Here is a 15,945-nt window from a genome sequence, read left to right as displayed (position 1 = left end):
TGGGAAGTTAAAGCCTTTATCTTCTGTTTTCTACACATATTGACATTTTTTTCACGAATGTGTGACTTCTTCAGGAGGGGCAGTAGGGAGAAGACTGGGCGCATCTTTCGCACACTGGTACAGCACGTTGAGATGAGTGTCCTGGTAAAGATGTAAATGTATCCTTGTCTGGCATGCAACGTGTGCAGAATACATGTCCGCATGACCAACAGTGATTCTGTCAAAAAGATATCGCTTATTATTACCAACGTCATTAGAAAACGCTTATACAAATGCGTCTTGATTAATTTTCATTAATATAACAATAACAATAAAAAGTAAATTTGAATGTCGCGCTTTTTTGAACGAATTTGCGGAATTTCAAATGGAATAAAACAAAAATTAAATTAAATAAATGAAATGAGTAAGATAATCCATGCATGAATATCCCTCAGAGTCAAAAATCAGTCTACAAATATTGTAATTATATCTTTGAATTGAAAGGAGATGGATGATATGTCTTACCTTTTTTCTAAATGCATCGAAGGTAATAGAACACTTGCACTGCTTTACTTTACTGCTCGATATCCACTCAACAGCAACAGTCTTCATCTCCCCCTCGATTTCCTGCAACGTAATTTTGGTTTTCTCCAGCTCCACTTGACTCAACTCCTTGTCTACGATGATCTCTTCGGCCTCTGAACTAAATTTATCCTTATCATAATTATACTTTGGTTCAGAATGATTTTTCTTACTCCCGATAATGCCAAGTCCATTGATCCTCTTAATGAGAAATTTCACATGATCTTCCAAACTCAATGTATGATTATGAACTGTCAGCAAAAAATCTTGGCCAGTCTCTCTCGCATGAATTCCATTCTCAAACCTGAAATACATTCCCCTCCACAATTCAATACACTGCGGCGATAATTTCGGTTCAAGCACCTTATTACACTCATCTTTGAACTTATTGCAAGCATATAGAGGATTAATAAACTCATTAATTTGCGTGGCAATATCTCCCCAGAGGGATCTTGTTCTCTCAGACAATTTAAGTAAGTCCCTCTCCTTCTCACTGTTTCCAACAAAAGTTCCATGCTCACAGCTGTGCACGTTATCATGCAAATTCAATAGAAAATACTCATTAAACTGGAACATATAAGGATATTGTCGATAAAGCTGATAAGTAGCATCAATAAATTGTGTAAAAATTGGAGCTAACTCTTTTGGATCTCCTGTAATATGTCCACATCTATCAGTAAATTTATGTCCGAATGAAAGCCAATCCTTTTCGATTAGAGCCTGAAAGCCCTGAATAGTCCTGTAGAAAGGATCTAGTAGCAATGCAGCAATGGAGCAAACCTGAGCGGTTCTGTCCCAACCATCGCTGCAATGAATAACCACACTTATTCCATTCGATATAGCTTTAGCAATGAACCAGCCAGTTTCCAAAATCGATCTGATGTGTTTCAGCCAGCCACTGCTCTCTAATCCCTTCAAAAATGCAGACATCGATGATGTTCTCTGCAGCTCCATCAATTTTGCCAGGCTTGTTCTCATTACATGAATATTTTCAATGCCGAAGAAACGAAATTTTATGTTGTCATAGAAATTCTCGTTCTCGTAACCTTTCCCAGCTGCTCTATTTGCCATGGCGTTTATTCGCGGCCTTGAGTCCACTACGTACATGAATTTCGACGTTGGATTCGTGCAGAGAATGTGATAGAGCATTTGTTCATCCTCTGGACATCTTGCGTTGAGGCCTGAGAGAGGCTGGCTGCATCTGCAGATAGCTGCTTTGTTGGAGTGAAGATAAGTCAAGACTGGGAGTCTTCCTTTGCTTCTGAACTTTGCTGAACCTGAGAGGATACTATTTGTACAGGTTGAGGGTACGTAGATGTAACGAGGGTATGTATCGCAAAGTTCATAGTTTGAGTTTAGATAAGAAAGTGCCCACTCGCTGTTGGGGAGGCCCTGGCGTTGATACTCGGATTGGATATCAAATAGACTCCAACCGTCTGAATTGCTTCGGGTGTTGCCAGCTCGGTAGGCGTTGAAGCAGTAAAGATCCTCGATTCTCGATGGCGAGGAGAGACGCATGAGGGTCACGTATATATCATGGCAGTCACGTTCTTTTGTTATTATGAAGATTATTGTTAGAAAGTGCTTGCAGCGAATGTGCAGTGGAGATCCGGCTGTCGTCAGAGGTTGTTTCTCAATGGATGCTATGTGAGTGTTTAAAACCTATGGAAGAGAGCAAATTGAAAATTGTTATTCAGAAGAGAACTATTCAGAATTGTTATTCGGGAGTTGCAAAAAAATTGTAAATGTCTAGAACTCTTTCACCAGAAACAACCAGAGGCACCCGAGAATATTTATCATATATTTATGAGTCGTTCTAGACTTCTACCAAAGAATCATCGTTTAAAATCATATAATTTCTTTCATATTCTGGACAAATTTTTTCATTGTATATTTTTCTGTACTTTATTAACGTAAGGATCTCTATATTTTCCTGTGGTTTCATCATCTGCTATTGGGGGATTGGATTCTGACAACAAACAAAATATTTTTTTGCGTTAACCATTAATTTATAGATGCGTGGAATGAAAGAAAATCGTAAAGATCCTCACGTCAACAGATTACGATGTTTGGAGTTCAAGAGATCCTTTTTTTAAGGATACATTCCTGGCATTCTACAAAATTTCCTCATTTTTACGATTGACGCGCAAACATATACCCGAAGCTTTATCGTTATGGAATGACTGACAAAGTCTCATTATCGTGCGATAGGGTAACACCCCCTATTGATGGAGACCGCCAGTAGATAGACACTTCCATATTTCCCTCAATATTACATAAAAAGTAATGAGATCATTTTTAAAATAGTCTATCTATCCAATAAAAACACTCGTATCAAACTATTTGATAGACATTTTTGAATAAACAAAAAAGAATTGTTAACCGTCGATTTACTAGTCATATTATCCTAATTTGTCGCTTTGACTAAATTATTTTTCGGAAAGTCCCACAAGTTTAGAAAAAATACTAAAAAATAATTACACAGCCATGAAAGTTGCTGACTTATTGAATAAGGCTCAAAATAAAAAAAGGATATGTTTTTCGGCGTCAATCTGCTCAAGACTTCACCAAGAATTTCTGAAAAACCTGAAGAATGGTGGAATGCCAGCAATCCAATACCACATCTTTGAGGATAATTTCTGTCATCCCATACCCAAATCTGCTTCTTTGCAACCGGATCCGTGAATACGAAGTGTGTAGCAGTGAGATACAGAGTGCCTACCAGATGATTATTACTGTACCTATCCATCAGCCTCACATTTTCCACCTGAAAACCAAATTAAGCCATGAAACCTGAAAACAGTACGAAAACAAATCCAGCAAACTCAACAATCCTCAAAGGTATACAACTTGTTTCAAGGTTTATTTATGTCTTAAAAACCTTTTCACATTATAAATTAATCTAAATGGACTTTCTAAACTTCTCAAAAGGCACTTATAACTCCATTCATACCTCGAAAAAAGCTCAAAGTTACAATTTTTCTCATGTTTTCCTACATCTTTAAAAATTATGACAACACAATTTGATAATAACAAATATTCTACGGGTTTTATATTCAGTAGCAAAATCAACGATAATATTATAAACTACCCCTTACCTTTCCCGTTTCAATCTGAGCCATTCTTCAAGTTTTCTTCACCAAGAATTACTTAAGCCAAACCTTGAATACCTTTCATTAAAACTAAAATACTGACAATCACTCGTATCACCTGAGAACTAATTGAATAAAAAAGACTAATTGAATCATAACCTTCAACCATAAGTTAAAAGACTTTGGGTGCAATAAAGCGAACCCTCGTGAGGCTCGCTATTTCCACATGATAAGATTTGTTTATCCGGAATTACAATGACAATCGGTGTTCTCTGATGAGCCAATATATTATCATGTGTGAAGTAATGATTTAAGGGGAGAGGGTGAACAGCAGTGATCGCTTCAATAGATGAGAGCTTTGACAATGTACCTATGTACACGTGCACACAGCAATAACAGATCCACATATCAACATATCAATTTCTGTACACACTGCCAACGTCGAAACACATATGACATTGTTGCCAGATGGATTTTGGATTTTTGGATTTGACAGATGAATTTTTCCCCATTTTTTTTTCCATTTTTTTTCCATTTTTTTAAATTTTAAGCATCTAAACCATATTGTTTATTCTGCTCGATAAAAAATTTACAGAAATGAGTCAAAAATGTTGATTAGGGGAGTGCGGGTCAATGTGGACATGCTTTTATTTAAATTTGTGTAGTACGAATAAAGACTCAAAAGTCATTCTCGGATTAGTGAGAGACTATATGATGAGCCCTTCATTTAATTATTATCAAGTTGAATGTCAAATGGATGCTTTCAAAAAAAATTATTTATTAAATTGCATAATGTAATGAATTGACTTAATGAATGTAGTATCAAACAAAACATCAATGAAGCACATCAGATCAAAATCATAAGCCCATTCGTTGACATACATTATTATCAGCGATTTTTTTTCATTATTTGTGTTTTTTAATTTTTGGAGAATCTCACTTAACAGTCAATCGATTAATTGCTAAATATTCAATTTGTCTCTTTGTTCGTTAAAATCTAGAAAAAATTAAAAGTTTCAGAATCAAACAGTCTGTATCACCGCAGCATCCCTTACAGTTTACGTCTTCAAAAAACGTTGTCGGTTTTTTAAAAATGGAGATCGTGGTAAGATCTGAATGAGATATTAACTGTCGTTTGAAAAGTGTCAATTCTTCACGACTTAATTCCCGACGATTAATTGTGACTGAGATTAAATAACGTTTTTTAAACGAACCGCCATCTTGCAATTACGACGTGTGACAGGTTTATGTCTGGTTTTTTGCTGGGCTATATTGGCACTATGACGTTATTCGGGTTTAGTGGGTTTACATAGTACAATAGTACTTTAGTGTGTTGGGAAGTCTGGACAACTGATACCAACCATAAATACCTACCATAACCAACTCTGCTGTTCCACTGGTCAATAGTTGTTGTTCCCACTTCTTCTTCACGGAATTAAAATCACCGATACATTTTTCTCGAGTATTTCACATCCTCAGTGATATTTTTTAAGTAATTTTTCAATCACCTGTTTAATACTTGAGGCACCCACCGTATTTTGCGCATGTGTCTTTTTATTTTATATACATTTATGAGAAAATCCATATAAGTGTTGAGTCTGAGGCCGTTCTGGGTGGTTTAGAGGTAGAACCAAAAAAAAATCAAGAGAAATATTTGGTGTGATTTTTTCAATGAATATTTGAGGAGGGAATGAGGACCAACTGCATCACGATCGATCTTTCTGGTGAGTATATTATTACGAGTTTAATCAGTTTTCAACTTTTTTACCCTGAAATTTCGAGAGTATTCTGTATTCATCAAAAAATAAAAAAAAACAATTTTTGTCTTCTTCTGGTTGAGGATTTATGGCTGTTCTTAACAATTGTGAGATAGGAGGGATGTGAATTATTTCAATCAATCTTTCAATTAATTCAGGTTGATTGATTAATTTAGCTGATTATAATAAGATAAATGTTTTTGTTCTCCTTTTCCTGCTTGTTGTCGATTTTTTAAATCGGTTAAAGGCTTTTAATTTGTTTATTGATAGAATCTTTTCCGGTTGTAGTAAAAAAAGTTGCCATTTCCTGATAAATGGTGTTTTGAGGGATTATGATTGGCATCATTCGAAACGCCCCAGTAGAAATTCATTAATCTATTCATGCTCTTCAGCATGCGCGGTAATTAAACACCTAATGCTGTATAACCTTGAACTGGCCTTCGATGCACCGAAGTGGCACATTTGTTCAAGTTCGGTTAGAAATAGGGCACGATAATTATAAAGGATTCTTGAGAATTCCACTGTACGAAAACTCATACTCTTATTGTTTATTAATTCTGTTGGTATAAAGTTGCTAATTAGCTCGATTTAGATGCAACTAAATGAATCAATTGAAGATGGAAATGTCGAAGAGAGAAATGGCAGAAACACCGATTTTTAGAGAAATAGATCGGCGAAGTTTCTAACGGCTAGTAATATTGTTAATTAAGAACAGATAAAATATTAATGCAATAGATGGATGCCAAACAGATTTATAACTTTTTTTATACTATTTTTGGTAATAATAAGAATTGTCTAGGAGAGGATAGATCAATGGAGATGAGTTTGATTATATTAAATCAGTAGCGAAATTAAATTAGTACAAGTGCGTTTATTCGATGCCAGTTAACTACAAAAAGGGCTTTTATGGAAATTATTACTATCTTCTGTTGATTTTGAGATACTAGCAAAATACTGGCCTCGAAAAAAATTCACTTATTCTAGTTCGCCACTTCGCAACAGAAATATACTGTTTTAACTGCGTTTCCGGGGTATCAAAGCAAAAATATTATCGGAAGACTCCGTCAAAAGAGATAGAATTTAAGACAAAACGGTAAAACAGAGATTTCAATTTTTCCCCTAATTTCCGGTGTTTCACTAATATAATTCAAGATCTGACTTTACTCTGCGTAAATCTGAATCTAGCAAGTCTTAATTTTATCTCAAAACTCTTTTTAAAATTTGAATCTGCAAAGGTACAATTTTTTTGACATTGCTACGTTCACCCCGTGCCGTAAAGTGCTTTTTCGTTCACTCGTAAACAAAAAGTAAACGGAAAAGCTTTTCGCTTGTTAGTAAACGAAAAGAGGACAGGTCGGCATTCGCTGGGCGTAAAATCGCTGTCGAAATAATATATTTCATGACGATGTGCCAAAAAGTAAGTGTTGTGAAGAAAAATATCATTCGGAACTCGTGCGTAAAGTGGTTTTTGGCATGTGAGATTATAGCCCTCGCCTATATATCGTGCTATAAACTCCCAGGAGCTGAAGAACACTTTGCTCAGCTCACTCGTATTGAAATACACTATTTTTTAACATTAATCATTTTATCCTAAGATATAAAAATATCTAAACTTGGCGACGGTAGTGGTCAGCCGATTATTGTGCGGTTCTGGTGGTCGAGTGGACTAAATAATGTTAAATCTCTTTAGCACTTGTTTTCCTCACTGGCTAGATTTTAAAGATGCTCTAGGATGTTTTTCCTTTTTATCATTATCTAATGACTCACAAATTTTCAAGGTGGTGCGAATATTGCTCTGCACTTTTTTGAAACTTAAAAAGAATCATAAAACTAGGAAAAACACATGAAAATTATGTCATTACCACGAAATTTCATGAGCCATTAAATAATAACAAAACGTAAAAATTGTATAGGTTTCAAGGCAATGGGTGTGGAATATTCTTGGGGAGTTATTTCCGAAATCTTCTCATTTTTCGTGATTCTTGTAAATATGCGGAGACCCTGGATTAGATTGACGTGAAAAAATGTATCGTTTTATAGTTTTATCACTTACAAATTTTCATAGTCGTGCGTCTATTCTCTTGATAGTCGGTAGGTTTGGGAATTTTTGTAAAAGTTTACTGAGAAAGTAAAAATTCTTTTACAGCTCTAAAACTTCATGAGGCATTGATCAATAATAAAACTTTAAAAAGGTATATTTTTTCCGTTAATTTTATCAACCGTTTCTCTGAAATATAATAATTAAAAATATCGGTAATAACTCCTTAAATCTGGAAATATAAAAACATGGAAAGAGTGGATTTTGGATCCGGGAAAAATTGGGAAGTCCAACAGCTATGATTATCAATATCCTGCATGAATTTCAACGAAAGTTCATGTTTTCGAGTGAAACACCTGTCGAAGTTGCAGCGATGATAATTTTTTCCCTTCGTAGACTTTTCATTCTTTTTTTGATTTCTGCGCGGGTTTCGCTGGGATAAAGAGAACAACTAGCGCCGCACTGCGGTTGCTTCAATATCGCGGACACAAATGTCACAAATTTGGGTGAGTGTCAGGGACCTGCTCGAGGGTTAACTTTTTTCTCAATCTATTGATTCTAGGTAAGAAATACATTCGCTCATTAGGTTCGTTAATTCTGCAGATATTCGATATGAAAATCTATACCGCTGACCTCTGAACTTGTTCTATCAAATGTCCTCTGTGCCCTTTGTTTCATAAAACATTCAAATCTTCACCCTGTAATTCTCTATTATTTATTTTTTTATTACTGGATATACTGGATATGCTATTTATTTTATAATACAAAGAGTGAACAGGGAGAAATGATAAAAATTGAAGGTACGGAATTGCCCTATGGATTTTGTCGGTGTATATTCTATTTGTTTTATAGCAATGGTATTTTCAGATTATAAATTTTGAAGTGAAGTGCGCCAACAAATTTCTTATTCATAAAAAATTCTTCTTTTTCTCAATTCTCACTTCCGCAATTCAGTTCATGTTTTTTCTCAGCCAATTTCTTTCTTTTGTCGAAAATCCTCGATGAACTTCATTTAATACTCGCTTAATTATAAATTATTAGAAATTAACCATTTATTTTTGCAAAAGTTATAAACCTGTATTAAAGAATTATGACAGATTATCACCAGGAGAAGGGAAAAATGACATTCAATTGTCTGAAGTCTCGTTTATATTCCTTCATTTTCAATTGATATGGGTAATCATTTTTCGAATATGCCACAAAAATTTTTTTTTTATCTCAAAACATTATGCTGTAAATGGACACGGACTGACGTGATTTTCACACTGAGAAAAAAAATACTTTCGCCAGAGAAATTTCCTGATTTCTAAGATATGTCCACGGAAATCGACACATCAAATGTAAATATTTATACACAATCACGTGTACCAAATGAATTCATTCGGGAGAATCAAGTTATTATATTCTAGCAGCAATATTTTTTTTCTCAATGCATGATAATGTGACTATCTCAAATTTCGAAGGCATTTTAAATCCTTGGCAGTAACATTTTTTGAGAAATCGTTGAACAATAGATTTTTGAAAATATATGGAAATCGCACAGAATTTGTGCTGAATCCATTTCTCTGCATTCATATAAAAATTCAGTAAACTGCATTGATCTCATCTGGACGACATGAAAAAAATGGCTCCACAGATACAAACAGGCAGTATTTATAAATCCCATATTTGAGTTTCGCAGATGATATTTAGTTATCGAGAGGAGATAATCCCTTTTAAAATCTGGTATAGAGATGATAATCAACTGAAGTCCTATCAAATTTGTTGAAATCCCACGAAACTTTGAGGAGAATTCCATGAATTCCACGGAACTGTTAGTGCCATTCCGTATTCATAAAAAAATATTAAAGAGAAATTCACACACGAATCAAACGAATAATCCAGAACAGCATAAAGAATATAAAGAATATAAATGGCTGTAAATTCTCATAAATTGAATTTCCTTGAAATTCCTTGAAATCCTTGAAGTCCCTTGCCCTTCTTGAAATTTTGAAATCATGACATCATGAAATCTAGTACACCCGTTTTTTTAGAGTGATTGCCCCTCGAATTACCGTGACCTAGAAAATGATAAACTTAAATTTTGAGAAAAACAAAGCTTCAATTCCAAAATAAAAAAAAAAGACAACTAGAGCCCCTCCCGCGCACTTGCCCCTCCCCCTTATAAGTTGTAACTTCGCGCGGCCATAATAATAGTTGCATTCGTGATCTCTCGGCTCCTCGATTCGCCTTCCAAAGTTATAACCCAAAAGATCTCTGAAAAGGTATCAATCATCCCAAATCCGTGATTTTCCACAGCCAAAAAGTGATCCACCCAAACCAAATGAATTGAGTCCTCTCGAAACCCGTAAAAAACAATGTATAAGTGAAATAAAAAAAACAATAGTTGCCATTTGATTTTATGCGGTAGGAGTGTGGTACTAGGTGTCAACATGGCGGCCGTATCAGGGTGTCGATGAGAGCCTCCACTGGGACGCCTCTCAATAATCTCATGTATTCTGTGACCTAAAGCCCTCAAACGAAGACAAAAAAGCCAAGTAAACAAGTGAAAACAATAAATAAAGGGGGAAAACAAATACCCATCGACAAAAGTGAACGAATAAGTTGACAAAAAGAAAAACAAAGAGGAAATTAATAAAAGTTCAAGGGCAGAGAGGATCGAACGAAGCTGTTGTAATTTGAATTATAAAATAAAAAAAGTTATTGATGGCATCGTCGACGATGGCAGTACCAACGGCAACAGCTCAGGTGGTGCAGGTTACGGTAACGAGCATCCAGGGTGTTCAAGTTATTGAGGATATCAATCCAACAAACGACGAGACAGATAACGTTCAAAACAACTCATTGAACGATTCGAATATGACGAATGGTATTGGTAATGGTACAATTCCTTCAAAGACATCGATTGATGATGATAAGCATATTAATGATGGGAATGAAGATGATGGTAGTAACAGGGATGATGAAGGTGATGATAATGAACCACTCGAGGAAATTCAAGGTGGAAATTCCGAGAATATTGATGAGCACTGCTTTTTGTGTGAGAATAAACTGTCATCACCACGTTTATTAAATTGTCTTCATGCTTTTTGTGAGAATTGTGTTAACACAAAGTTGATTAACAACGATGATGGAAATGGTGTTGGGCCATTTATAATAAAATGCCCAGTGTGCGCCCAAGAGACGAGAGTTGGTGCTAAAGGGGCAGCCAGTCTTGCTTGTGACTATGTTATTACCAATATTCTCGATATGTCAGCTATTGAGAATATGACGGTACTCTGCACATCTTGCAAGGCTAAGGAGAATGCTGTTGCACGTTGCTCTGACTGTGCCAATTTTTTGTGCCCAAATTGCAATACGGCCCATCAGTTTATGCGATGCTTCGAGAGCCATAAAGTCATTGCTTTTGATGATCTCAAAAGAAATAGTGAGACTGTACCAATTCATAAGCCTATATTCTGTCAATTTCATCCTGCTGAAAATATGAAGTTCTACTGCTACACATGTCAGGTTTGTTTCATTATTCAATTAAATTAAATATGTACTCTCGAAGACTCATTTACCTAATACTCTCAAATTATTTAATACTTTAGGTTGGAATTTCGTTGAATTATCGGATATATTATATTGAAATTTTCCTACAGGAACCCATATGTAACGAGTGTCTTCTTGTCCAACACAAAGCCCCTGACCATCAGTATGAGAGACTAAGCGATGCAGAACCTCGTGAAAGAGAAGAACTAGTCAATCTAATGTCAGAAAGCATATTAAAAATGTCAGAGTGCGAACGGGCTACGACCGAACTGGAGAATGCCTTCAGTGAACTTCAGTGCCAACACGATCAGGCAAAAGACCTCATCACCGAGACCGTTCAAAGCTACAAGGCAATCCTTGAAAAATGCCGAGACAATGCACTGAATGAATTAGAAAAGCTACACTCTGAGCGTGAGCTTCAAGTAATGGATATCTTCAACAATGTTGAGAAAACTGTTATAAGGATGGAGGATGCCAATCGTTTTACTTCAAGACTGCTCGAGCATGGGGATACAACGGAAATTCTGGCACTCAAACGCATCGTTGCCAAGCAACTCATCAATTTAATAAACAACACACCAAAGTTGGACGTTAAATTTTCCATTGAATTCCAAACGGACTATCATCACTTTGAGAAAGTAATGCAGGAGTCATTTGGTAGATTCAAAACAGAGAGTACTCAGGCATTCAAATCAGTCGATATGTGTGACAATGGTCAGGTCACAGTGCACACCAATCAGAATCATCAGAATCAGCAGATACCAGTGGTTATTCCATGTCCAAGCTCCATAAGCACCAATTCCCCACTTTCCCTTCCTGGATCAATGCAATCATCCTTTGAGGGTGATCCTTCCTATGTCATGCCACCAAGTACTCCAAATCCTCAGGATGTTTCACCACCACCTCCACCACCACCACCTCCAGTATCATCGGCAGGCCCACAAGTTGTAGGAGGTGGTGTATCGCCATCAGTATCTCTTCCTCCAGGTCCTCCAATGCATGGTTTCACCAGCATACAGGAGTACAATCTTCAGCAATTAGCCAGTCTCGCTGAGAAAGTTGAGCTCAATGAAACGAGCACAAATCCAAGTCCAACTCCGTCCTTTACACTTGCCGATTTATTGTCTGGCGATTTGAGTTCAACGAGTCATGCCATCAATAATTTGCAGGCACTTGCCAAACTTGGTAATACACTTGGTAATCAAGATATGGGAAATTCAGCAATCAATGGCGGTGGAGCTATGGTTTTGGCACGTGTACCATCGCCTGGAATTAATGAGGCACAGAATATGGGCGGATTGTCCGCCAACACTTTGCTTAATGGAGGATATCAATCGTTATCCAACTCGACTTCACCAATTTTGTCGCCTGGCGATGATCTCAAAGGGGATATTCACAATATGATGAGCGGAGGTAATACTGGAGTGCCAGGGAGTGGCAACTATAATCATCCACGCTCGACTACCAATACCAAGCAGACGCCAATGCAAATAAGATCCAAGTTCGGCCAGCTTGGACCCAGTAAAGGACAGTTTAATTCACCACATGGCTTCTGTCTTGGAACTGATGAGGACATTATCGTTGCTGATACTAATAATCACAGAATTCAGGTAATTGCTTTGAATGAAAAATATTTTTATCTCGAATTAAAAAACAAAATCATCAATTAATTCTACAACTCATATTACTTTGTTTGTTTATTAATAGATATTCGATAAAACTGGACAGTTCAAATCACAGTTTGGAATCCCAGGAAAGGAAGAGGGTCAACTGTGGTACCCGAGAAAAGTAGCTGTCATGAGGAACTGCGGAAAGTTTGTGGTTTGTGATCGTGGTAACGAGCGTTCGAGGATGCAAATATTCACGAAGAATGGACATTTTATTAAGAAAATAGCAATTCGTTACATCGACATTGTGGCAGGTCTTGCCGTCACTAGTCAAGGACACATTGTCGCAGTTGACAGTGTGTCACCAACTGTGTTCGTTATTAACGATACTGGCAACCTTCTTAGCTGGTTCGACTGCAGCGACTACATGAGGGAACCAAGTGATATTGCTATTAGTGGTACGTTATTCTCAATTTCTCATAATCCACCAAAAGATGTCAACTTTTTTACGAGACATATTTACAATCCCACGGAAATGTGAGAAACAAAATGTTCGTGACTAAAATAAACTTTTCACCATCAATTTGCTTGAGGGCATTAATGAGCTCATTTTTGTGATTGATTTCAGGCAAGGAATTTTTTGTTTGTGACTTCAAAGGACATTGTGTCGTTGTTTTCAACGAGGAGGGCCATTTCCTCCGTCGCATTGGCTGTGAGAATATAACAAATTTCCCCAATGGGATTGACATTAGCGACGCTGGAGATGTCTTGATTGGTGATTCCCATGGCAATCGTTTTCACGTTGCTGTTTTTTCAAGAGATGGCTCTCTCATATCGGAGTTTGAATGTCCTTATGTAAAGGTAATATTCTCATTTTTTCTTCCTCCACGTATCTTCTATTACCGATTCTTGCCATGCAATTGTATGAAGTGCTATGTACAAGGTGGCATGACGAGGAGGTACAATAGAATTTCACTAAAACAAGATTGACTCTCTTTCGCTTTGCATCGTTCGCATTATCTCAATTTGCCTATTTATACATTCTCAACTAAGAAACAAATTATTGTGTAAACATGATTTTTGTAGAAATTTTTATGTAATAAACTAATAACAATGTAGGTGTCACGATGCTGCGGCCTTAAAATAACTTCCGAAGGTTACATTGTGACGTTGGCCAAAAACAATCACCACGTCCTGGTACTGAACACTCTGTACATATTGTGAAGTGGGACAAGACCAACAATAACGTCGCAACTTACTTCTTCATACGGTCGTCTTATTGGAGACCATTCCGCTCTCAACGAAAGGTAAAACAAAAAACTGCAATTAATCTAAAGAAAACAAAAAAAAACCACATCAACTTGGCCAATTTTTGGCCTATCGAAGCAATAACAAACAATTTAAGTAACGGGCAAAAAAGTGCATAAATTAATCACTGAAACAATAAAATACGTGCGTCCCTGTTTTTATGAAATATATATATCAACACCTCGAAGATCATCTTGAAGAGAAATTAAACAAGTACTACAGAGAAGGAAAATAAACAAGAAAACGCAAGGTTCATACATCTCCGACCAACGTTACAGTATAATAAGTATCGTAATTAGGGAAATTGCATTTGGTAAACTGCCGAAGGGTCGAAAAAAAATTTCTCGAGCGTACCGTGGAAGAGCGTGCACGATTATACATTGGCACTGCGTGCTGACCGACTCGTGGCACGTGTTACTATTTATCTCACCGAAAAAAAAAAAACATGAAAGCTAAACAGTTTAGAAAAGCTATAGAAAGAATGGAAAGACATTAGAAAATTTTAAAACAATGGCCTTGCGTCAAAATTGGTCGTTGCACATCATTTTTGACATGTCAGTATTTTAAGTATAATTGATTATAAATCAAAGTAATCTAGTCTTTCATTCGAGCACGATCTTTCATACCCCATTTTACCCCTTTGTCTGTTAAGGAAATGAAGCGATTTGAAGAAAACAAAAAAAAAACTCACGAAAATCTCATTGACGAGTTTAATATTAATTTATTTGCTCAAATATTTTTCTCTAATACCAAATGTCATCGATCGATGATCGTTGAGGGATTGAGTGAGGAAATTAAGTAATCGAGGGGAATTTTATTCAAATAAACTGAGTATTTTATTCAATCTAGTAAATCGGACTTCCAAAAGTTTAAATTCGAAGCTGCAAGTGTTTTATCATTTTTTTTTCATCCATTGAAATTATTATTTATTCACATATTTTAGGTCTCATAATATATTACATCATTTTAAATGGCCAATGATTACCAAACTATTTTCCAACCGTAAAAAATACAGTGGAAATACAGTAGATTAATTGATTTCTATTCTGATATTTGATTCGAACAAAAAAAAAAACACAGTGGTCATTATATTTACTCAGGAGTTTTCAAATACGATCCATTGAACGAAAAGGAGAGAAAACAGAAAAAAACATTACATAAAGAGTCATCAACATTTCTTGGTGCTAAACAAATGATAATCTATCTATACGTGTCATTTGTCCATTGAGGAATTTCAATTCAGGAATTTGTCAGATCTAATAATTTATGCATCGCTTACAATTCCTACATTTACTATTGATATCATAGAAAGTATCTTACCTATCTTTAATAATTACAAGAAAAAAACAAGGATATAAAGTTACAGTTTGGTGAACATCTTCTATTTATGTATATATACAGAAAAATAGTCGACCCTTAAATGGTAAAAAAAAAACACGAATAGATGAGAAGGCGAAAAAATACCATTCATATATACAAATGACATATTTTTAGGGTTGTTTACATGATCAGCCTTAATTTCATTGAGAAATCGGAAATTACTGAAAATGGAAAAAATGAGAAATTACACCACGTTAGCAACGCGGTATCGTATTTTTCACGGTTCGCTATGCTATGTTATCTATTTACCATTTACCATGTATATATACATACTGTTAAAACGAGACGAGTATTATTTTTCATTTTGATTTTTGAAAATTACCAAAATGCTAGGTAGACGCGTACGTTGTATGTACTCAAAAAAAAAATGGCTTCAAAAAATATCAAAAAGTAATCTCATTACCGATACAAAGAGAAATGAAACATCTTATCTGAATTCATTACTACGATCAGAACAAACGAAAGTACTAGGAAGTGAGTCTAACAGGCAAATTAAACGATTGTTTGAAATTGATTTAATAAGATTGAATAAAAAACATCGTTACAGATAAGCCTACGATTTTACCACCTCTAATCTATTGATTAATCGTATTAATGTGGTAATTATTTCAAGTTTAATTTTATATATACACATATACATATTGTACATCTAGAGGGAAACCTGTGGA

At 35.7% G+C, this 15,945-nt stretch overlaps 2 protein-coding genes across 4 annotated transcripts; one reads left to right on the top strand and one right to left on the bottom strand.

Annotated features, from left to right (window-relative positions):
• Positions 1 to 24: 24 nt before the first annotated feature.
• On the bottom strand, positions 25 to 4,060 carry Mtmr6 (Myotubularin related protein 6). Of its 2 annotated transcripts, none has more exons than XM_011315146.1 (4): positions 3,660 to 4,052; positions 3,215 to 3,328; positions 505 to 2,223; positions 25 to 217 (listed from the first exon to the last, which is right to left on the bottom strand). In XM_011315146.1, exons 1-4 carry the CDS (start codon positions 3,681 to 3,683, stop codon positions 71 to 73), a joined length of 2,004 nt encoding a protein of 667 aa, XP_011313448.1. In that variant the 5' UTR covers positions 3,684 to 4,052; the 3' UTR covers positions 25 to 70. The 2 variants fall into 2 exon arrangements, with proteins under 2 accessions (XP_011313448.1, XP_011313694.1); XM_011315392.1 differs by lacking the exon at positions 25 to 217 and having other exon boundaries at positions 567 to 682; positions 735 to 2,223; positions 3,660 to 4,060.
• Positions 4,061 to 4,293: 233 nt separating this feature from the next.
• On the top strand, positions 4,294 to 15,332 carry mei-P26 (meiotic P26). Of its 2 annotated transcripts, none has more exons than XM_011313380.1 (6): positions 4,294 to 5,377; positions 9,859 to 10,958; positions 11,093 to 12,592; positions 12,690 to 13,047; positions 13,218 to 13,450; positions 13,709 to 15,332. In XM_011313380.1, the coding sequence occupies exons 2-6, from the start codon at positions 10,155 to 10,157 to the stop codon at positions 13,811 to 13,813; spliced, it is 3,000 nt and encodes a 999-aa protein (XP_011311682.1). In that variant the 5' UTR covers positions 4,294 to 5,377; positions 9,859 to 10,154; the 3' UTR covers positions 13,814 to 15,332. The 2 variants fall into 2 exon arrangements, with proteins under 2 accessions (XP_011311682.1, XP_011312442.1); XM_011314140.1 differs by lacking the exon at positions 4,294 to 5,377 and adding an exon at positions 7,942 to 8,010.
• The last annotated feature ends 613 nt before the right edge of the window (positions 15,333 to 15,945 follow it).

This window comes from Fopius arisanus, unplaced genomic scaffold, assembly GCF_000806365.1.
Source record: "Fopius arisanus strain USDA-PBARC FA_bdor unplaced genomic scaffold, ASM80636v1 scaffold00001, whole genome shotgun sequence".
In the NCBI taxonomy this organism is placed as follows: domain Eukaryota; kingdom Metazoa; phylum Arthropoda; class Insecta; order Hymenoptera; family Braconidae; genus Fopius; species Fopius arisanus.
This window is presented reverse-complemented; position numbering and strand designations above follow the sequence as displayed.

Bases quoted from the DNA above. Each gene is read 5' to 3' on its own strand.
- Mtmr6 (XM_011315146.1), bottom strand. From the start codon at position 3,683: ATGGCTCAGATTGAAACGGGAAAG. The intron at 3,329-3,659 runs GTAAGGGGTAGT...TTTGGTTTTCAG, and splicing joins CTCAGATTGAAACGGGAAAG to GTGGAAAATGTGAGGCTGAT. The intron at 2,224-3,214 runs GTATGGGATGAC...TCTCTTCCATAG, and splicing joins TTGCAAAGAAGCAGATTTGG to GTTTTAAACACTCACATAGC.
- mei-P26 (XM_011313380.1), top strand. From the start codon at position 10,155: ATGGCATCGTCGACGATGGCAGTACCAACGGCAACAGCTCAGGTGGTG. The intron at 12,593-12,689 runs GTAATTGCTTTG...GTTTATTAATAG, and splicing joins CTAATAATCACAGAATTCAG to ATATTCGATAAAACTGGACA. The intron at 13,451-13,708 runs GTAATATTCTCA...ATAACAATGTAG, and splicing joins TTGAATGTCCTTATGTAAAG to GTGTCACGATGCTGCGGCCT.